Source organism: Nematostella vectensis, chromosome 15, assembly GCF_932526225.1.
Source record: "Nematostella vectensis chromosome 15, jaNemVect1.1, whole genome shotgun sequence".
Lineage (NCBI taxonomy): Eukaryota > Metazoa > Cnidaria > Anthozoa > Actiniaria > Edwardsiidae > Nematostella > Nematostella vectensis.
Window position 1 is genome coordinate 3,838,858 of NC_064048.1, and position 23,662 is coordinate 3,862,519.

Genomic DNA, 23,662 nt, shown 5'->3' on the forward strand with positions numbered 1-23,662 from the left:
AACTCCCTTCTACATATTTTAGCAGGTATTCTTCACAGAGGGGTGGGTGGCAAATGCTCTCTGTAGTTTTGTGTCATATCACCAGCTTTTTTGGAAAATATTCAGTTTTGATATGTTTATTTTCGTGTTTCTCTCAAAAGAGTTTTGATTTCTCACCTGCATTCCAAAGTGGAATGACTCAGTGGTCTCAGTTATCTTATAGATAGCATAATATCAGCGAGCAACTTTGGACGCTAGTATCTCCTAGACCGAGACGTAGAATTTTTTTAAATTTTCATCAAATGTTCTTTATTAAGTGTCTAACAGAACTAGCATAGTGAGAAACCCAGCGCAGCAGGGGTTTACACCAGGTCTCTAACGAATTTTGCGTCTTTTTCACAGTTTGTAGGAAGACGCTAGGTGTGGTTAATAATTAACCAGGTTAATATCATAAGATATTCCCACACCTCCATAGCTTCACTTCTGTTTAGACATGTTTATATTCAGGTTTATCTCAAAAGAGTTTGACTTCTCACCTGCATTCCAAACTGGAACGACTCCGGTGGTCTCAGTTATCTAAATAGCGTGATATGAGCGGGAAACTTTGGACGCTAGTATCTCCTAAAGCGATACGTAGATTATTTTAAATTTTCATCAAGTGTTCTTTATTAAGCAACTATCAGAACTAGCATAGCGAGAAACCCAGTACAGCAGGGGTTAATCACCAGTTCGCTGAAGAATTTTGAGTCTTTTTCTCTCGTTTTCTTCATTTTTTAGGAAGACGTTAGGCGTGGTTAATATTATTAGATATTCCCACACCTTCATAGCTTCACTTCAGTTTAGACATGTTTATATTCGCGTTTCTCTCAAAAGAGTTTGATTTCTCACCTGCATTCCAAACTGGAACGACTCGGTGGTCTCAATTACCTAGATAGCATAATATGAGTGGGCAACTTTGGACGCTAGTACATCCTAAACCGAGACATAGATTTTTAAAAAAATTTCATCAAACGTTCTTTATTAAGTGCCTAACAGAACTAGCATTAGTGAGAAACCCAGTGCAGCAGTGGCTTTTCACCAGTTCGCTGACAAATTTCACGTCTTTGTCTCTCGTTTTCTTCAGTTTGTAGGAAGACGCTAGGCGTGGTTAATAGTTAACCAGGTTAATATCATTAGATATTTAATATAAGCACTGAGCAAATTTTCCCTCTTTTACCTTAGAATTCAGATGCTGATGAATTGGATTCAAAGGGGGACTCCCCCTGCGGCACTGAAACAGACAGTGGCGTCAGCGAAGGCTACTCCGATGGGGTGTCAATTGATGATGATGACGTTGGCAGTAATATTGACAACGAGCAGCCCTCTGTCAGGGCATCTAATGATGCAGCTCAGCATCTGCCCAATGCCAAAGAATGTTTCAATGCGAGCAGCGAAGAGAGTGAAAAGGTACAGTACCTAGGGCATTACATAGGTATTTGTTTGCAGTTTTCAGTGATAAAAGCTAAAAGATGTATTTTTAAATTAAATACTATAGAGTTCTCCCTCTTTCATGTACAGAAAAAGATAATAGGGCATAAGGAAATTACATAGGTATTTGCTTGCAGTTTTCAGTGATTAAAGCTTAGAGATGTATTTTTTAATAGAATACTATAGAGTCCGGCCTCTAGGAAATTACATAGGTATTTGCTTGCAGTTTTCAGTGATTGAAGCTTAAAGATGTATTTTTTAATAGAATACTATAGAGTCCGGTCTCTAGGAAATTACATGGGTATTTGCTTGCAGTTTTCAGTGATTAAAGCTTAGAGATGTATTTTTTTACTAGAATACTATAAAGGGTGGCCCTTGCCATACAGAAGATGATCATAGCTTAGATGATGATGACGCTGGATTGCCAAGCACTTCCACAGAAAATGGGGAACCACCAGAGTCCAACAAGGAAGAGGCCAACTACACAAATTTTGCTGAAGCAAAGGTACCAACAACTGATGGATGTTGGGGGAATAGGGGGAGGGTCTGGTGAGGCGATGATTTACGGCTTTATGCTCCTAGATATAATTTAGACCTAATTTTCCTGGGGGGGGGGGGGGGGGGAGTTATCTGATATAGGCATAGGCTAGATCAGTCTGGTATGTAGCCAAATCTGACAATAAACATCATGTGGAGATACTGCAAAGGCATAAAAAAAATCTTTTTTGTTTTTTATAGGAGTGTTTAGATTTTTTTTTATGCTTGCAGTATCTCCACGTGATGTCAGATTTTGCTACCTACCAGACTGATCTAGCTTATGCTTTATAGTTTTGTCTACAAATAGCACATCTATTGAGAACCGAAAGTAGGCCTACGGCCGTTGTGGGGGGAGAGGGGGTGCATTTGCACCCCTGCACCCCCCTGGGTACGGGCCTGCTAGTAGAGGCCAAAATACAGTGTTTGTATAGAAAAATCACAAAAAAGAGTATATCAGCAGTGCAGCTCTGATTAATCATGCCCGTAGAAATATGATACCTGCATCAGCTACCAGGTAAGCCAGGGCTTCTATAGCAGTTTAAAGTCAACAGAGCCATAGCAGGCCTCGAAATATTGGTGGGGGGGGGGCATGGTACAGAAACATCAAATTGTGGGGGCACAGCCAAGTCCCTACTGGTCATTTCCTTATAATTTTGGAAAATATTGGGGGGGGGCACCCCCAATGGTCCAAACCCTGTTGCCGCCCTGGTCATACTGTAACTACTGGCATGTTACTCGGATGCTGTTTTTAATCTCCAATAGCAAACAATGTTCCTATGAGCACCCTCACTATTAGGGCCTTTGTATTTCATAAAAAGGCAGGGCTACATACTTGCATATCATGTTGATGGTTTTTGTGTAATCCCCTGCGCCCTTATTTCTATGAGCCCTTAGGTAGGGCTACTAGTGTATCATGTTGAGGGTTATTGTGTTATCCCTAGGGCCTTTGTGTCTATGAGCCCTTAGGTAGGGCTACTAGTGTATCATGTTGACGGTTATTGTGTTATCCCTAGGGCCTTTGTGTCTATGAGCCCTTAGGTAGGGCTACTAGTGTATCATGTTGAGGGTTATTGTGTTATCCCTAGGGCCTTTGTGTCTATGAGCCCTTAGGTAGGGCTACTAGTGTATCATGTTGAGGGTTATTGTGTTATCCCTAGGGCCTTTGTGTCTATGAGCCCTTAGGTAGGGCTACTAGTGTATCATGTTGACGGTTATTGTGTTATCCCTAGGGCCCTTATGTCTATGAGTCCTTAGGTAGGGCTACTAGTGTATCATGTTGTGGGTTATTGTGTTATCCCTAGGGCCTTTGTGTCTATGAGCCCTTAGGTAGGGCTACTAGTGTATCATGTTGTGGGTTATTGTGTTATCCCTAGGGCCTTTGTGTCTATGAGCCCTTAGGTAGGGCTACTAGTGTATCATGTTGTGGGTTATTGTGTTATCCCTAGGGCCTTTGTGTCTATGAGCCCTTAGGTAGGGCTACTAGTGTATCATGTTGACGGTTATTGTGTTATCCCTAGGGCCTTTGTGTCTATGAGCCCTTAGGTAGGGCTACTAGTGTATCATGTTGTGGGTTATTGTGTTATCCCTAGGGCCTTTGTGTCTATGAGCCCTTAGGTAGGGCTACTAGTGTATCATGTTGTGGGTTATTGTGTTATCCCTAGGGCCTTTGTGTCTATGAGCCCTTAGGTAGGGCTACTAGTGTATCATGTTGTGGGTTATTGTGTTATCCCTAGGGCCTTTGTGTCTATGAGCCCTTAGGTAGGGCTACTAGTGTATCATGTTGAGGGTTATTGTGTTATCCCTAGGGCCTTTGTGTCTATGAGCCCTTAGGTAGGGCTACTAGTGTATCATGTTGATGGTTATTGTGTTATCCCTAGGGCCTTATGTCTATGAGCCCTTAGGTAGGGCAACTAGTGCATCATGTTGTGGGTTATTGTGTCATCCCTAGGGCCTTTGTGTCTACGAGCCCTTAGGTAGGGCTACTAGTGTATCATGTTGATGGTTATTGTGTTATCCCTAGGGCCTTTATGTCTATGAACCCTTAGATAGGGCTACTAGTGTATCATGTTGACGGTTATTGTGTTATCCCTAGGGCCTTATGTCTATGAGCCCTTAGGTAGGGCTACTAGTGTATCATGTTGTGGGTTATTGTGTTATCCCTAGGGCCTTTGTGTCTACGAGCCCTTAGGTAGGGCTACTAGTGTATCATGTTGACGGTTATTGTGTAATCCCTAGGGCCTTTATGTCTATGAGCTCTTAGGTAGGCCTACTAGTGTATCATGTTGAGGGTTATTGTGTTATCCCTAGGGCCTTTATGTCTATGAGCCCTTAGGTAGGGCTACTAGTGTATCATGTTAAGGGTTATTGTGTAATCCCCTGCGCCCTTATTTCTATGAGCTCTAAGTTGGCAGGGCTATTAGAATATAATGTTGAGGGTTATTGTGTTATCCCTAGGGCCTTTGTGTCTATGAGCCCTTAGGTAGGGCTACTAGTGTATCATGTTGACGGTTATTGTGTTATCCCTAGGGCCTTTGTGTCTATGAGCCCTTAGGTAGGGCTACTAGTGTATCATGTTGAGGGTTATTGTGTTATCCCTAGGGCCTTTGTGTCTATGAGCCCTTAGGTAGGGCTACTAGTGTATCATGTTGACGGTTATTGTGTTATCCCTAGGGCCTTTGTGTCTATGAGCCCTTAGGTAGGGCTACTAATGTATCATGTTGAGGGTTATTGTGTTATCCCTAGGGCCTTTGTGTCTATGAGCCCTTAGGTAGGGCTACTAGTGTATCATGTTGAGGGTTATTGTGTTATCCCTAGGGCCTTTGTGTCTATGAGCCCTTAGGTAGGGCTACTAATGTATCATGTTGACGGTTATTGTGTTATCCCTAGGGCCTTTATGTCTATGAGCCCTTAGGTAGGGCTACTAGTGTATCATGTTGACGGTTATTGTGTTATCCCTAGGGCCCTCATGTCTATGAGCCCTTAGATAGGGCTACTAGTGTATCATGTTGAGGGTTATTGTGTTATCCCTAAGGCCTTTATGTCTATGAGCCCTTAGGTAGGGCTACTAGTGTATCATGTTGACGGTTATTGTGTAATCCCTAGGGCCTTTGTGTCTATGAGCCCTTAGGTAGGGCTACTAGTGTATCATGTTGAGGGTTATTGTGTTATCCCTAGGGCCTTTGTGTCTATGAGCCCTTAGGTAGGGCTACTAGTGTATCATGTTGAGGGTTATCGTGTTATCCCTAGGGCCCTTATGTCTATGAGCCCTTAGGTAGGGCTACTAGTGTATCATGTTGAGGGTTATTGTGTTATCCCTAGGGCCTTTGTGTCTATGAGCCCTTAAGTAGGGCTACTAGTGTATCATGTTGAGGGTTATTGTGTTATCCCTAGGGCCTTTGTGTCTATGAGCCCTTAGGTAAAGCTACTAGTGTTTTTCATGTTGATGGTTATTGTGTTATCCCTAGGGCCTTTGTGTCTATGAGCCCTTAGGTAGGGCTACTAGTGTATCATGTTGTGGGTTATTGTTTTATCCCTAGGGCCTTTGTGTCTATGAGCCCTTAGGTAGGGCTACTAGTGTATCATGTTGAGGGTTATTGTGTTATCCCTAGGGCCTTTGTGTCTATGAGCCCTTAGGTAGGGCTACTAGTGTATCATGTTGACGGTTATTGTTTTATCCCTAGGGCCTTTGTGTCTATGAGCCTTTAGGTAGGGCTACTAGTGTATCATGTTGACGGTTATTGTGTTATCTCTAGGGCCTTTGTGTCTACGAGCCCTTAGGTAGGGCTACTAGTGTATCATGTTGACGGTTATTGTGTAACCCCTACGGCCTTTATGTCTATGTGCCCTTAGGTAGGGCTACTAGTGTATCATGTTGTGGGTTATTGTGTTATCCCTAGGGCCTTTATGTCTATGAGCCCTTAGATAGGGCTACTAGTGTATCATGTTGAGGGTTATTGTGTTATCCCTAGGGCCTTTGTGTCTATGAGCCCTTAGGTAGGGCTACTAGTGTATCATATTGACAGTTATTGTGTTATCCCTAGGCCCTTATGTCTATGAGCCCTTAGGTAGGGCTACTAGTGTATCATGTTGAGGGTTATTGTGTTATCCCTAGGCCCTTATGTCTATGAGCCCTTAGGTAGGGCTACTAGTGTATCATGTTGTGGGTTATTGTGTTATCCCTAGGGCCCTTATGTCTATGATCCCTTAGGTAGGGCTACTAGTGTATCATGTTGACGGTTATTGTTTTATCCCTAGGGCCTTTGTGTCTATGAGCCCTTAGGTACGGCTACTAGTGTATCATGTTGACAGTTATTGTGTTATCCCTAGGCCCTTATGTCTATGAGCCCTTAGGTAGGGCTACTAGTGTATCATGTTGATGGTTATTGTGTTATCCCTAGGGCCTTTGTGTCTATGAGCCCTTAGGTAGGGCTACTAGTGTATCATGTTGACGGTTATTGTGTTATCCCTAGGGCCTTTGTGTCTATGAGCCCTTAGGTAGGGCTACTAGTGTATCATGTTGAGGGTTATTGTGTTATCCCTAAGGCCTTTGTGTCTATGAGCCCTTAGGTACGGCTACTAGTGTATCATGTTGACAGTTATTGTGTTATCCCTAGGCCCTTATGTCTATGAGCCCTTAGGTAGGGCTACTAGTGTATCATGTTGATGGTTATTGTGTTATCCCTAGGGCCTTTGTGTCTATGAGCCCTTAGGTAGGGCTACTAGTGTATCATGTTGACGGTTATTGTGTTATCCCTAGGGCCTTTGTGTCTATGAGCCCTTAGGTAGGGCTACTAGTGTATCATGTTGACGGTTATTGTGTAATCCCTAGGGCCTTTGTGTCTATGAGCCCTTAGGTAGGGCTACTAGTGTATCATGTTGACGGTTATTGTGTTATCCCTAGGGCCTTTGTGTCTATGAGCCCTTAGGTAAAGCTACTAGTGTTTTTCATGTTGATGGTTATTGTGTTATCCCTAGGGCCTTTGTGTCTATGAGCCCTTAGGTAGGGCTACTAGTGTATCATGTTGTGGGTTATTGTTTTATCCCTAGGGCCTTTGTGTCTATGAGCCCTTAGGTAGGGCTACTAGTGTATCATGTTGAGGGTTATTGTGTTATCCCTAGGGCCTTTGTGTCTATGAGCCCTTAGGTAAAGCTACTAGTGTTTTTCATGTTGATGGTTATTGTGTTATCCCTAGGGCCTTTGTGTCTATGAGCCCTTAGGTAGGGCTACTAGTGTATCATGTTGTGGGTTATTGTTTTATCCCTAGGGCCTTTGTGTCTATGAGCCCTTAGGTAGGGCTACTAGTGTATCATGTTGACGGTTATTGTGTTATCTCTAGGGCCTTTGTGTCTACGAGCCCTTAGGTAGGGCTACTAGTGTATCATGTTGACGGTTATTGTGTAACCCCTACGGCCTTTATGTCTATGAGCCCTTAGGTAGGGCTACTAGTGTATCATGTTGTGGGTTATTGTGTTATCCCTAGGGCCTTTATGTCTATGAGCCCTTAGGTAGGGCTACTAGTGTATCATGTTGAGGGTTATTGTGTTATCCCTAGGGCCTTTGTGTCTATGAGCCCTTAGATAGGGCTACTAGTGTATCATGTTGAGGATTATTGTGTTATCCCTAGGGCCTTTGTGTCTATGAGCCCTTAGATAGGGCTACTAGTGTATCATGTTGAGGGTTATTGTGTAATCCCTAGGGCCTTTGTGTCTATGAGCCCTTAGGTAGGGCTACTAGTGTATCATGTTGACAGTTATTGTGTTATCCCTAGGCCCTTATGTCTATGATCCCTTAGGTAGGGCTACTAGTGTATCATGTTGAGGGTTATTGTGTTACCCCTAGGGCCTTTATGTCTACGAGCCCTTAGGTAGGGCTACTAGTGTATCATGTTGATGGTTATTGTGTAATCCCTAAGGCCTTTGTGTCAACGAGCCCTTAGGTAGGGCTACTAGTGTATCATGTTGAGGGTTATTGTGTTATCCCTAGGGCCTTTGTGTCTATGAGCCCTTAGGTAGGGCTACTAGTGTATCATGTTGACGGTTATTGTGTTATCCCTAGGGCCTTTGTGTCTATGAGCCCTTAGGTAGGGCTACTAGTGTATCATGTTGAGGGTTATTGTGTTATCCCTAGGGCCTTTGTGTCTATGAGCCCTTAGTTAGGGCTACTAGTGTATCATGTTGAGGGTTATTGTGTTATCCCTAAGGCCTTTGTGTCTATGAGCCCTTAGGTACGGCTACTAGTGTATCATGTTGACAGTTATTGTGTTATCCCTAGGCCCTTATGTCTATGAGCCCTTAGGTAGGGCTACTAGTGTATCATGTTGATGGTTATTGTGTTATCCCTAGGGCCTTTGTGTCTATGAGCCCTTAGGTAGGGCTACTAGTGTATCATGTTGACGGTTATTGTGTTATCCCTAGGGCCTTTGTGTCTATGAGCCCTTAGGTAGGGCTACTAGTGTATCATGTTGACGGTTATTGTGTAATCCCTAGGGCCTTTGTGTCTATGAGCCCTTAGGTAGGGCTACTAGTGTATCATGTTGACGGTTATTGTGTTATCCCTAGGGCCTTTGTGTCTATGAGCCCTTAGGTAAAGCTACTAGTGTTTTTCATGTTGATGGTTATTGTGTTATCCCTAGGGCCTTTGTGTCTATGAGCCCTTAGGTAGGGCTACTAGTGTATCATGTTGTGGGTTATTGTTTTATCCCTAGGGCCTTTGTGTCTATGAGCCCTTAGGTAGGGCTACTAGTGTATCATGTTGAGGGTTATTGTGTTATCCCTAGGGCCTTTGTGTCTATGAGCCCTTAGGTAAAGCTACTAGTGTTTTTCATGTTGATGGTTATTGTGTTATCCCTAGGGCCTTTGTGTCTATGAGCCCTTAGGTAGGGCTACTAGTGTATCATGTTGTGGGTTATTGTTTTATCCCTAGGGCCTTTGTGTCTATGAGCCCTTAGGTAGGGCTACTAGTGTATCATGTTGACGGTTATTGTGTTATCTCTAGGGCCTTTGTGTCTACGAGCCCTTAGGTAGGGCTACTAGTGTATCATGTTGACGGTTATTGTGTAACCCCTACGGCCTTTATGTCTATGAGCCCTTAGGTAGGGCTACTAGTGTATCATGTTGTGGGTTATTGTGTTATCCCTAGGGCCTTTATGTCTATGAGCCCTTAGGTAGGGCTACTAGTGTATCATGTTGAGGGTTATTGTGTTATCCCTAGGGCCTTTGTGTCTATGAGCCCTTAGATAGGGCTACTAGTGTATCATGTTGAGGATTATTGTGTTATCCCTAGGGCCTTTGTGTCTATGAGCCCTTAGATAGGGCTACTAGTGTATCATGTTGAGGGTTATTGTGTAATCCCTAGGGCCTTTGTGTCTATGAGCCCTTAGGTAGGGCTACTAGTGTATCATGTTGACAGTTATTGTGTTATCCCTAGGCCCTTATGTCTATGATCCCTTAGGTAGGGCTACTAGTGTATCATGTTGAGGGTTATTGTGTTACCCCTAGGGCCTTTATGTCTACGAGCCCTTAGGTAGGGCTACTAGTGTATCATGTTGATGGTTATTGTGTAATCCCTAAGGCCTTTGTGTCAACGAGCCCTTAGGTAGGGCTACTAGTGTATCATGTTGAGGGTTATTGTGTTATCCCTAGGGCCTTTGTGTCTATGAGCCCTTAGGTAGGGCTACTAGTGTATCATGTTGACGGTTATTGTGTAATCCCTAGGGCCTTTGTGTCTATGAGCCCTTAGGTAGGGCTACTAGTGTATCATGTTGACGGTTATTGTGTTATCCCTAGGGCCTTTGTGTCTATGAGCCCTTAGGTAAAGCTACTAGTGTTTTTCATGTTGATGGTTATTGTGTTATCCCTAGGGCCTTTGTGTCTATGAGCCCTTAGGTAGGGCTACTAGTGTATCATGTTGTGGGTTATTGTTTTATCCCTAGGGCCTTTGTGTCTATGAGCCCTTAGGTAGGGCTACTAGTGTATCATGTTGAGGGTTATTGTGTTATCCCTAGGGCCTTTGTGTCTATGAGCCCTTAGGTAAAGCTACTAGTGTTTTTCATGTTGATGGTTATTGTGTTATCCCTAGGGCCTTTGTGTCTATGAGCCCTTAGGTAGGGCTACTAGTGTATCATGTTGTGGGTTATTGTTTTATCCCTAGGGCCTTTGTGTCTATGAGCCCTTAGGTAGGGCTACTAGTGTATCATGTTGACGGTTATTGTGTTATCTCTAGGGCCTTTGTGTCTACGAGCCCTTAGGTAGGGCTACTAGTGTATCATGTTGACGGTTATTGTGTAACCCCTACGGCCTTTATGTCTATGAGCCCTTAGGTAGGGCTACTAGTGTATCATGTTGTGGGTTATTGTGTTATCCCTAGGGCCTTTATGTCTATGAGCCCTTAGGTAGGGCTACTAGTGTATCATGTTGAGGGTTATTGTGTTATCCCTAGGGCCTTTGTGTCTATGAGCCCTTAGATAGGGCTACTAGTGTATCATGTTGAGGATTATTGTGTTATCCCTAGGGCCTTTGTGTCTATGAGCCCTTAGATAGGGCTACTAGTGTATCATGTTGAGGGTTATTGTGTAATCCCTAGGGCCTTTGTGTCTATGAGCCCTTAGGTAGGGCTACTAGTGTATCATGTTGACAGTTATTGTGTTATCCCTAGGCCCTTATGTCTATGATCCCTTAGGTAGGGCTACTAGTGTATCATGTTGAGGGTTATTGTGTTACCCCTAGGGCCTTTATGTCTACGAGCCCTTAGGTAGGGCTACTAGTGTATCATGTTGATGGTTATTGTGTAATCCCTAAGGCCTTTGTGTCAACGAGCCCTTAGGTAGGGCTACTAGTGTATCATGTTGAGGGTTATTGTGTTATCCCTAGGGCCTTTGTGTCTATGAGCCCTTAGGTAGGGCTACTAGTGTATCATGTTGACGGTTATTTTGTAATCCATAGGGCCCTTATGTCTACGAGCTATTCTCTATCATGATTCACTCAGGAAGTGCGAGCGGTGGTCATTACTACGCCTACATTAAGTAAGTTGTGTTTAAAACCAGATTATAGGGTAGAAACTATATCAAGCCCTGTGCAAGCCAGCATTACCTGCAAAGTCCCACTTGACTGACCAAGTACATGTTACCCTCTTGTGATAAAAGTCATTGTTAACATGGTATTGTTTTTTTTATCTTCAGGTCATTTGCTGATAATCAGTGGTATTGCTTTAATGATCAGAATGTCACTCAGGTAAAAAAAATCCTTGTGATCTGTTGGAATAACAAGTGGCCCAGTATCTTAGAGTAGTTCCAGCCTTAAGAATTTTCTTTCACTCTGCAAACAGGGCTAACTTCATTGATCATCCTCTAGATGTTTTGCAATTCTTCTTATCACATTTACTTATCCCATCATATACATCTTATTTCATTTACTTATCTACAGTAGCACACCACTGAGATAAAATATTCCATGTTTTGAAGGTTGGTGATGATGAGATTGAGCGAACATTTGGAGGATCCGAGTATGGCCCAAGGGGTTATTATTCCTCATTATACTCAAGGTAAATTCAGGGATTGATAGCATGATTGTTTTGTATTTTTGCGTACGACTGGCTTCTGATAGTAAATCTAACTTCCAAGAAAAATTTAAACAAGTTGAAGAATAATAGAAAACCTTCATTAGTGGTGCTTGTGTTAATTTTTTTTATGTTTACGGGATTTTACCCAAAGAAGGCAGAAAAGTAGGACATTAGGTCCCTTACGAGCTTAGCGTCCATAGGTCAGCACCATAAAACAGAAATCACTAAAGATATACATCAAGTAATACATGAAACATGAACAAACCTTAACATGGACACACCGAGGAAATCTTGTGCTCACTGCATTGGCGAATAATTTCTCTGTGTGGATGTGTATGGACTGCAAATTAGAAATGTCAAACTTGTGATGATATTAAAATATTGCGAAAGGGCTTTATTAAGAAGTTTGTGTTTCTGAAGATTTCTTTTGTTTCTGTCCTGAGAGGATGGGATGTCCCTAAAATATTTGTCTGGCAGTTGGCTTTGAAATTGGCAGTTGGCTGTAGAAAAGGATTTAACTGAGTCCCCACAAAATATAATCTAGCTAGTGATTGCCCTTTCCCAACCGATATATTCTTCTTATTAATGCCCCTGGATGAACCTGAGATGAATCTTTCTTTATGTACAGTACATATGGTGTAATTTGCATCTTTATTTAGTTCAACAAATGCGTACATGTTGATGTACCGGCAAGTGTTGCCAAGCAGAAACAGCAAGTTTCTTAGCATGTCTGAGGTACCATCACACATTAAACGCCACATGAAGAGAATGCAGGAGCAGGAAGAGGCTGAAAGAAGACGTCGGGAGGAAGACAGGTGCACTTGTAAGGTAAGTCAAGAGGGGATAGCATAAAACTCACAATATGGCACCTGAACAAACTGAGAAGTATGGGCAAGTCTCTGAGAGGAAGGCTGTTGCGTTGTAAGGATAAAAAAATGTTTGAGTACCAGAATAAAGCTAGGCTGACTAAAAAGCCCTTTTCTGTTTCCAGTGAAGTATCTAGACCCGGAACCAGCTTTAGAGAAATAAAATCACTTGATACTCAGGCTAGTATGAAATGAGTAGTATATGAAGGGAATTGGTAGGAAGAGAAAAATCCTTATTACAAGGATTTGCATTGGGTTTGGTAGACTTCATGTTATTTGGATGCACAAACGAACTTCATCCATCTTCAAAGCACTCCCATGCAATCAATATTTGTGCAATCTCTAATTCTTTCAAATACTTATGAAGAAATACCATAAATTCTGAGTTTTCATTGTAATGCTAGGTTAAATTGAAACAGATTCCAGAATAATTGAGTTTGATTGAAGATTAAAGTTTGAAAAAAATTAATCCCAGTACAAAGAAAAATGTGAGATCCTTCTAAAATGCTGGGTTTCCTTAGTTGAAATATCAATAATTTGTTGAGCTGATCTTGTTATAAATTAAGTCAATTAGAAAACTGTTATGATCAATTTATACAATAACAGTTCTTAGATGTGGGCCACCTTAATTAGACATGCAAAGTTCTGGGAGAAGGGTACTATCTTTCTTGCTTGTTTTATGTGATCTTTTCTTTCTAAATTGGCTTCTTTTATGTGATATATGGTGTAATTGACTAATCAGACATTACTTCCTTACATCCTCACAGATCAAGGTGTTCTTCTATAACCCTGTTCTAAGAAAAGTCTTGGAAAGAAAACTTGAAGTTCACATGGACAAGACTTTGACAGAGGCTACAGATATGGCCAGGGAGGTGATTGCTGCTTTGATAATTCTCGGACGTGTAGTAATTCTTGACAATTTACATACAATGTCTTTGCCAGTAGACCCAAGCACAAAATGCTGGCTGCAAATAGATTTTGAAATCAAGAATTTTAAATCCCAAAACACTGCTGTATGATGGATAGCCTGAAAGGGGCTTAGTTACACATGTACTGTACCAAGTCAGATCAACAAAATTGACAAAGGTTTCATTGATATTCCTCAGTTATTTGGTGTAGAGCTGGTGTACCCGGCGAACCAATGTCGTCTAGTCAAGTATGATGAGTATTATGATTCAATTGAGAAATCCTACGATGGGGATGAGGTAAGAGTAAAGAATATCTGTATCAAATATGCAAAATTCTACTTCCCCCATATTTGACTAACTTTGTTAATTTGTTTATCACAATTTATAGGGTTAAAAAAAGTGGCCGGCTGTTTTCTGGTCTTTGCCGTTTCTTTTTTTTTCTGTATTTCCCTTTTATAATTTGTGGCGCAGGCTTTTTTCGCCACAAAAATCCAACCTTGCACATAAAGGAAAAGCAAAGCCCTCACCACTCAGCTATCATGCCACTCTTGAAGCCAACTAAATTAATTTTTTATCTTGTACTCAGAATACCTCCATGGGTGAATTACTTGGAGGCGTCAAGTCTTCTTATATGTTTGAGCTCCTCCTCGAAACGAGACAGCCAAACGAATCTTTCCTCCCATATAAGCCTGGAGGTAAGCTAATGTCATTTGTGCTAGGTTTTCTCTCCATTATCCTTGTACTTTTGTATTTTTTTTTCTACTTATATACCATAAAGTGTCCTACCACCCTTTGGCACTTCCAATATATTTTCAGTATCGTGAATATGCCTTGAGTCCATATTTTTTGCTTTATAATGAAGCCAACTTTGAAACCGTTAGTTTGGTCCTTTTTCCAGGCACAACCATCAAAGTTTATAAGGTGGATCTTGTATGGACCTTCAGTGCATATTTTTTCTGCTTTATAATGATCCTTTTTTTAAACCATTAGTTTGGTCCTTTTTCCAGACACAACCATAAAGGTTCAAAAGGTGGACCTTCAGTGCATATTTTTTTTTGCTTTTTAATGAAACCATGTTTGAAACCATTCGTTTGGTCCATTTGTCAGGCACAACCATAAAAGTTCATAAGGTGGACCTTGTAACAGGACAGGTGTCGCCTGCTCTCACGGTCAGGGGATGCCCTGATGAGACCATCAATGACATCAAACGGATTCTTCATGAGGTAATATAACCCTGCTGCATTACATACTTTATTAAGACCTGTGGCGAACAGTGCCTGGATTGCTCTGACAAATCTGTACACTATGTTAAGCAAAGAAGAGCAGTAAGGCATTTTTTCCTTATTTTTGGTCTGCCAGGTGAGCTTTGGCTACCTGTTACTTAACCCATTGTATCCTTTAATGCCCTAAACCACTCATATTTTTTTTTAAAAAAGATTCTCCACAAAATAAAATTAAGAATACCATGTGATGATACTATAAACACAGCTCAATTCGCAAATCAATGCTTTTATTGTGATCTATGAACAACTGCTGTGCTCTGCTGCTACCCCATGAGACCAACTGATATGACATATTTTCCTAGCTCTGAGCACTACTTACCAACAATATTTACATGACTTTCATCTTTTTTTGCAGAAACTTCATCAACCTGCAGAGCATATGAGGCTTGTCACTGAAGTTGGTCAACGCGAGTTGAAGCTTCTAGAAATGCCAGATAAAGCACTGAAAGACCTTGGGTTCTTTAAAGCAGCTAAGGTTCTTGTCTTACCCTTCCTTAACCCCACCCCTTCCTTTTCTTGCATTACACTGCCTCACCGCCACCCCCACCTTTTCTTGCATTACCCTGCCCCATCCCTACCCCCACCTTTTTTGCCTTACCCTTCCTTACCTCCACCCCCACCTTTCCTTGCATTACCCTGCATCACCCTCACGCCCCCACCTTTCCTTGCATTACCCTACACCCCCCCACGCCCCCACCTTTCCTTGCATTACCCTGCATCACCCCCACACCCACCTTTCCTTGCATTACCCTGCCTCACCCCCACGCCCCCACCTTTCCTTGCATTACCCTGCCTCACCCCCACCCCCACCTTTCCTTGCATTACACTGCCTCCCCCCACCCCCACCTTTTCTTGCATTACCCTACCTCACCCCAACCCCCACCTTTTCTTGCATTACCCTACCTCATCCCACGCCCACCTTTTCTTGCATTACCCTGCCTCACCCCCAAACCCACCTTTCCTTGCATTACCCTGCATCACCCCCACCCCCACCTTTCCTTGCATTACCCTGCCTCACCCCCAACCCCACCTTTTCTTGTATTACCCTGCCTCCCCCCCACCCCCACCTTTTCTTGCATTACCCTACCTCACCCCACCCCCACCTTTCCTTGCATTACCCTGCCTCACCCCCACACCCACCTTTCCTTGCATTATCCTGCCTCACCCCCACCCTCACCTATCCTTGCTTACCCAGCCTCACCCCCACCCCCACCTTTTCTTGCATTACGCTGCCACACCCCACCTTTCCTTGCATTACCCTGCCTCACCCCCACGCCCCCACCTTTCCTTGCATTACCCTACCTCACCCCACCCCCACCTTTCCTTGCATTACCCTGCATCACCCCCACACCCACCTTTTCTTGCATTACCCTACCTCACCCCCACCCCCACCTTTTCTTGCATTACCCTACCTCACCCCCACCCCCACCTTTCCTTGCATCACCCCCACGCCCCCACCTTTCCTTGCATTACCCTACCTCACCCCACCCCCACCTTTCCTTGCATTACCCTGCATCACCCCCACACCCACCTTTCCTTGCATTACCCTGCCTCACCCCCACGCCCCCACCTTTCCTTGCATTACCCTGCCTCACCCCCACCCCCACCTTTCCTTGCATTACCCTACCTCACCCCCACCCCCACCTTTTCTTGCATTACCCTGCCACACCCCACCTTTCCTTGCATTACCCTGCATCACCCCCACGCCCCCACCTTTCCTTGCATTACCCTACCTCACCCCACCCCCACCTTTCCTTGCATTACCCTGCATCACCCCCACACCCACCTTTCCTTGCATTACCCTGCCTCACCCCCACGCCCCCACCTTTCCTTGCATTACCCTGCCTCACTCCCACCCCCACCTTTCCTTGCATTACCCTGCCTCACCCCACCCCCACCTTTCCTTGCATTACCCTGCCTCACCCCACCCCCACCTTTCCTTGCATTACCCTGCCACACCCCACCTTTCCTTGCATTACCCTGCCTCACCCCCACCTTTCCTTGCATTACCCTACCTCACTCCCACCCCCACCTTTCCTTGCATTACCCTGCCTCACCCCACCCCCACCTTTCCTTGCATTAACCTGCCACACCCCACCTTTCCTTGCATTACCCTGTCTCACCCCACCCCCACCTTTTCTTGCATTACCCTACCTCACCCCACCCCCACCTTTCCTTGCATTACCCTGCCTCACCCCCACACCCACCTTTCCTTGCATTATCCTGCCTCACCCCCACCCTCACCTATCCTTGCTTACCTAGCCTCACCCCCACCCCCACCTTTCCTTGCATTACCCTGCCTCACCCCCACCCCCACCTTTCCTTGCATTACCCTGCCTCACCCCCACCCCCACCTTTTCTTGCATTACGCTGCCACACCCCACCTTTCCCTGCATTACCCTGCCACACCCCACCTTTCCTTGCATTACCCTGCATCACCCCCACGCCCCCACCTTTCCTTGCATTACCCTACCTCACCCCACCCCCACCTTTCCTTGCATTACCCTGCATCACCCCCACACCCACCTTTCCTTGCATTACCCTGCCTCACCACCACGCCCCCACCTTTCCTTGCATTACCCTGCCTCACCCCCACCCCCACCTTTCCTTGCATTACCCTGCCTCACCCCCACCCCCACCTTTCCTTGCATTACCCTGCCTCACCCCCACCTTTCCTTGCATTACCCTACCTCACTCCCACCCCCACCTTTCCTTGCATTACCCTGCCTCACCCCACCCCCACCTTTCCTTGCATTACCCTGCCTCACCCCACCCCCACCTTTCTTTTTATTACCCTGCCTCACCCACACCCCCACCCGCACCTTTTCTTGCATTACCCTACCTCACCCCCACCCCCACCTTTCCTTGCATTACCCTGCATCACCCCCACCCCCACCTTTCCTTGCATTAACCTGCATCACCTCCACCCCCACCTTTTCTTGCATTACCCTACCTCACCCCCACCCCCACCTTTTCTTGCATTACCCTACCTCACCCCCACCCCCACCTTTCCTTGCATTAACCTGCCACACCCCACCTTTCCTTGCATTACCCTGTCTCACCCCACACCCACCTTTTCTTGCATTACCCTGCATCACCCCCACCCCCACCTTTTCTTGCATTACCCTACCTCACCCCCACCCCCACCTTTCCTTGCATTAACCTGCCACACCCCACCTTTCCTTGCATTACCCTGTCTCACCCCACCCCCACCTTTTCTTGCATTACCCTGCATCACCCCCACCCCCACCTTTCCTTGCATTAACCTGCCACACCCCACCTTTCCTTGCATTACCCTGTCTCACCCCACACCCACCTTTTCTTGCATTACCCTGCCTCACCCCCACCCCCACCTTTTCTTGCATTACCCTACCTCGCCCCCACCCCCACCTTTCCTTGCATTACCCTGCCTCACCCCCACCCCACCTTTCCTTGCATTACCCTGCATCACCCCCAGCCCCACCTTTGCTTGCATTACCCTGCATCACCCCCAGCCCCACCTTTCCTTGCATTACCCTGCCTCACCCCCACACCCACCTTTTCTTGCTTACCCAGCCTCCCTGTTCCCTTCCATTTTTGCCACCTTTCAAGGTGATAGTAAGTTTTCTCACAAGTCTGCATTGACTGTTTGTTTTCTTCAGATGTTTGTAGAATGCTCCGGATCTGAAGACAAGCAGCTGCCATTCACAGAGTCTCAATTATACAAAGTGCTTGACTCCTATCAACACACAATCAGACTTCTGGTCACCCTGCCTAACCCGACCAGCAAGCCAACAGGTAATGGATAAATATACATTTATGCTTCTAGTCACCCTGCATAATCCAACCAGCAAGCCAACAGGTAATGGATATATATACATTTATGCTTCTAGTCACCCTGCATAATTCGACCAGCAAGCCAACAGGTAATGGATATATATACATTTATGCTTCTAGTCACCCTGCATAATTTGACCAGCAAGCCAACAGGTAATGGATATATATACATTTATGCTTCTAGTCACCCTGCCTAATCCGACCAGCAAGCCAACGGGTAATGGATATATATACATTTATGCTTCTAGTCACCCTGCATAATCCGACCAGCAAGCCAACAGGTAATGGATATATATACATTTATGCTTCTAGTCACCCTGCATAATCCGACCAGCAAGCCAACGGGTAATGGATAAATATACATTTATGCTTCTAGTCACCCTGCATAATCCGACCAGCAAGCCAACAGGTAATGGATAAATATACATTTATGCTTCTAGTCACCCTGCATAATCCGACCAGCAAGCCAACAGGTAATGGATAAATATACATTTATGCTTCTAGTCACCCTGCATAATCCGACCAGCAAGCCAACAGGTAATGGATAAATATACATTTATGCTTCTAGTCACCCTGCATAATCCGACCAGCAAGCCAACAGGTAATGGATAAATATACATTTATGCTTCTAGTCACCCTGCATAATCCGACCAGCAAGCCAACAGGTAATGGATAAATATACATTTATGCTTCTAGTCACCCTGCATAATTTGACCAGCAAGCCAACAGGTAATGGATATATATACATTTATGCTTCTAGTCACCCTGCATAATTTGACCAGCAAGCCAACAGGTAATGGATAAATATACATTTATGCTTCTAGTCACCCTGCATAATTTGACCAGCAAGCCAACAGGTAATAGATATTTAAACATTTATGCTTCTAGTCACCCTGCATAATCCGACCAGCAAGCCAACAGGTAATGGATAAATATACATTTATGCTTCTAGTCACCCTGCATAATCCGACCAGCAAGCCAACAGGTAATGGATAAATATACATTTATGCTTCTAGTCACCCTGCATAATCCGACCAGCAAGCCAACAGGTAATTTGATAAATACATTTATGCTTCTAGTCACCCTGCATAATCCGACCAGCAAGCCAACAGGTAATGGATATATATACATTTATGCTTCTAGTCACCCTGCATAATTCGACCAGCAAGCCAACAGGTAATGGATAAATATACATTTATGCTTCTAGTCACCCTGCATAATCCGACCAGCAAGCCAACAGGTAATGGATATATATACATTTATGCTTCTAGTCACCCTGCATAATTAGACCAGCAAGCCAACAGGTAATGGATATATATACATTTATGCTTCTAGTCACCCTGCATAATTAGACCAGCAAGCCAACGGGTAATGGATAAATATACATTTATGCTTCTAGTCACCCTGCATAATTCGACCAGCAAGCCAACAGGTAATGGATAAATATACATTTATGCTTCTAGTCACCCTGCCTAATCCGACCAGCAAGCCAACGGGTAATGGATATATATACATTTATGCTTCTAGTCACCCTGCATAATCCGACCAGCAAGCCAACAGGTAATGGATATATATACATTTATGCTTCTAGTCACCCTGCATAATTCGACCAGCAAGCCAACAGGTAATGGATAAATATACATTTATGCTTCTAGTCACCCTGCATAATCCGACCAGCAAGCCAACAGGTAATGGATAAATATACATTTATGCTTCTAGTCACCCTGCATAATCCGACCAGCAAGCCAACAGGTAATGGATATATATACATTTATGCTTCTAGTCACCCTGCATAATTCGACCAGCAAGCCAACAGGTAATGGATAAATATACATTTATGCTTCTAGTCACCCTGCATAATCCGACCAGCAAGCCAACAGGTAATGGATAAATATACATTTATGCTTCTAGTCACCCTGCATAATTCGACCAGCAAGCCAACAGGTAATGGATAAATATACATTTATGCTTCTAGTCACCCTGCATAATCCGACCAGCAAGCCAACAGGTAATGGATAAATATACATTTATGCTTCTAGTCACCCTGCATAATCCGACCAGCAAGCCAACAGGTAATGGATAAATATACATTTATGCTTCTAGTCACCCTGCATAATTAGACCAGCAAGCCAACGGGTAATGGATAAATATACATTTATGCTTCTAGTCACCCTGCATAATTTGACCAGCAAGCCAACAGGTAATGGATATATATACATTTATGCTTCTAGTCACCCTGCATAATCCAACCAGCAAGCCAACAGGTAATGGATAAATATACATTTATGCTTCTAGTCACCCTGCATAATTTGACCAGCAAGCCAACAGGTAATGGATATTATATACATTTATGCTTCTAGTCACCCTGCATAATTAGACCAGCAAGCCAACAGGTAATGGATATTATATACATTTATGCTTCTAGTCACCCTGCATAATCCGACCAGCAAGCCAACAGGTAATGGATAAATATACATTTATGCTTCTAATCACCCTGCATAATTTGACCAGCAAGCCAACAGGTAATGGATATATATACATTTATGCTTCTAGTCACCCTGCATAATCCAACCAGCAAGCCAACAGGTAATGGATAAATATACATTTATGCTTCTAGTCACCCTGCATAATTTGACCAGCAAGCCAACAGGTAATGGATATATATACATTTATGCTTCTAGTCACCCTGCATAATTAGACCAGCAAGCCAACAGGTAATGGATATATATACATTTATGCTTCTAGTCACCCTGCATAATCCGACCAGCAAGCCAACAGGTAATGGATATATATACATTTATGCTTCTAGTCACCCTGCATAATTTGACCAGCAAGCCAACAGGTAATGGATATATATACATTTATGCTTCTAGTCACCCTGCATAATCCGACCAGCAAGCCAACAGGTAATGGATATATATACATTTATGCTTCTAGTCACCCTGCATAATTAGACCAGCAAGCCAACAGGTAATGGATATATATACATTTATGCTTCTAGTCACCCTGCATAATTAGACCAGCAAGCCAACAGGTAATGGATATATATACATTTATGCTTCTAGTCACCCTGCATAATCCAACCAGCAAGCCAACAGGTAATGGATATATATACATTTATGCTTCTAGTCACCCTGCATAATTTGACCAGCAAGCCAACAGGTAATGGATATATATACATTTATGCTTCTAGTCACCCTGCATAATTAGACCAGCAAGCCAACAGGTAATGGATATATATACATTTATGCTTCTAGCCACCCTGCATAATCCAACCAGCAAGCCAACAGGTAATGGATAAATATACATTTATGCTTCTAGTCACCCTGCATAATTCGACCAGCAAGCCAACAGGTAATAGATATTTAAACATGCATGCTTCTAGTCACCCTGCATAATTCGATCAAGAAGCCAACAGGTTAGAGCTAAATATACATGATTGCTTCTATTCACCCTGTGTAGTCCGACCAACAAGCATACAGGTAATAGATAATTTTACATGCTTGCTTCTAGTCACCTAGTAATACACCTTCTTTGTCCCTTCTTTGTCATTGTCGTTTGTAGTGGTGTGGTTGTGGTTACTGTTTTTGTAATGATGCTGTGTTGTAGATGTTTATGCCAAATATTCATCTACAGATACTCAGACATCAAGGTACATATTTGAAGAACCGAAGGAATCACCTACTTCTAAACATAAAGGTATAAACAGCTTTTGATATGTGTATTGGTATTGTATTTTTCGTTATTTTTTTAAGATGAGAATTCAGCCAAACTTCTTATATGCTCTGAACCATTCCCAAGGCGAGCAATTAAAAATTTGAAAGGATTTTTTGTTGTGCTTGATTTTTTTAAGACCTTCATATGCGTTTGTATTATTATTTATGTTATTTTATACCTTGGCCATATATACAAATCTACTCTGACTCAACCTTTCTTATGGTACCCTGCAGGCCCATAGCCATGATTTTGAGGAGGAGGTGGGGTTTGTTTACCCATTTAGCATTCCATTTTCTCTTAGGTATTTCATCCCAGCTGGCATTGGTACTTAAAATTCCTTCTTTAGAATTGGACCTTTAAGCCTGCCCTGTTAGCAGAGCTTTCTTCATGTTAGCTTCCAACGCGAAATAATAGAGTTGCGACACGAATAAGTGAACTGATAGAAACAAACAGGAAGAAAGCTTTGAAACTGTCCTTTCTGTAAACATTGATGTGGATTGCTCTTTCAGAGGTAGAATTGTTGATAGACAAGCGTGAGACGCTGGCCGGTCTTAAGAAGAAGCTTGAGCCACTTGTCGAATGCCCCTCTGAACTCTTCAGGATCTACAGGGTGTATTGCAATAACCAGGAAATCGAGAACACCAGACTCCAGGATACCCTTTCAGCATTTATGGATGACACTAAGGTACAAGTGGTTTCTACTTTGGTTAAGAGACTTTTAATAATATCAGATTACTTCCCTATTCATTGTTTTTAAAGCGCCCTTGTCAGCCACACCTTTGTTATTGTTTTCATTTAATATTGGAGGCACATAATGTGTTAACTTCTCGAAATAACCTATCTAAAAACATCCCAAAGTCAATCGAAAATAACACATTTCCCCAAATCCACCAATGGAAATGGATGCTTTTTCACACTTTGTACTTTGCTAGGATGACAAAATGGGGACTGACAGAGGCTGTCACAATAAGCCATATAATCATACAACTACCTGCCAAAAGTACTGAGGATGAAAAGTGAAATATGTCCATAACAATATGCTATATTTGAGTGGATTGCGGTCACTTGACACTCTGTAGACCTTTTACAATTTGCCAACAAGACCTCAAGTAATGCTGAGTAAACATGAGGTCGTAACGCAACAGCTAGATCACAATTTACATGTTATACTTTTTAATTTTTCAGGTTCTAGTGAAATATGGGCGAGCCTTGAGGAAAGGGGAATGCCAGATAAAAGTGTTTATGTTAAGTTGCGAGGACCCTGAGGTAAAGTAAATCAGCCAGTTTGTAAAAGCATGGAATTGCTGTTACACACAATGTTCAAACTGATGCAATGGGTGCATTATGTTTGCTTTATGGTTCTTAATGGTTTCTATGTTTATCCAAGACATAACAACATAACAATGACATAGAGCAGGCATAACAACATATTAGGAAAAAACATGTTGTGAATATGTTGTTATGTCACCAGCATCACGCTTAACTACAGCACAGTGAATGCTCCACTAATGGACAGTCTCTCTTTTTATCTAC

General features: G+C 43.3%; 1 protein-coding gene across 1 annotated transcript in view; it reads left to right on the plus strand.

Moving 5' to 3' along the window:
- LOC116619961 (ubiquitin carboxyl-terminal hydrolase 47) overlaps positions 1-23,662 on the plus strand; it is a 45,188-nt gene that overhangs the window by 17,406 nt on the left and 4,120 nt on the right. Inside the window, exons 17-31 of the mRNA XM_048723072.1 lie at positions 1,201-1,425; positions 1,802-1,951; positions 10,924-11,003; positions 11,160-11,211; positions 11,442-11,521; positions 12,199-12,367; positions 13,173-13,277; positions 13,512-13,610; positions 13,900-14,008; positions 14,421-14,536; positions 14,952-15,071; positions 18,238-18,373; positions 22,049-22,111; positions 22,639-22,814; positions 23,315-23,395. Of these exons, the coding sequence (XP_048579029.1) occupies positions 1,201-1,425; positions 1,802-1,951; positions 10,924-11,003; positions 11,160-11,211; positions 11,442-11,521; positions 12,199-12,367; positions 13,173-13,277; positions 13,512-13,610; positions 13,900-14,008; positions 14,421-14,536; positions 14,952-15,071; positions 18,238-18,373; positions 22,049-22,111; positions 22,639-22,814; positions 23,315-23,395 (1,761 nt within the window). The remainder of the gene's footprint in view (positions 1-1,200; positions 1,426-1,801; positions 1,952-10,923; positions 11,004-11,159; positions 11,212-11,441; positions 11,522-12,198; positions 12,368-13,172; positions 13,278-13,511; positions 13,611-13,899; positions 14,009-14,420; positions 14,537-14,951; positions 15,072-18,237; positions 18,374-22,048; positions 22,112-22,638; positions 22,815-23,314; positions 23,396-23,662) is intronic.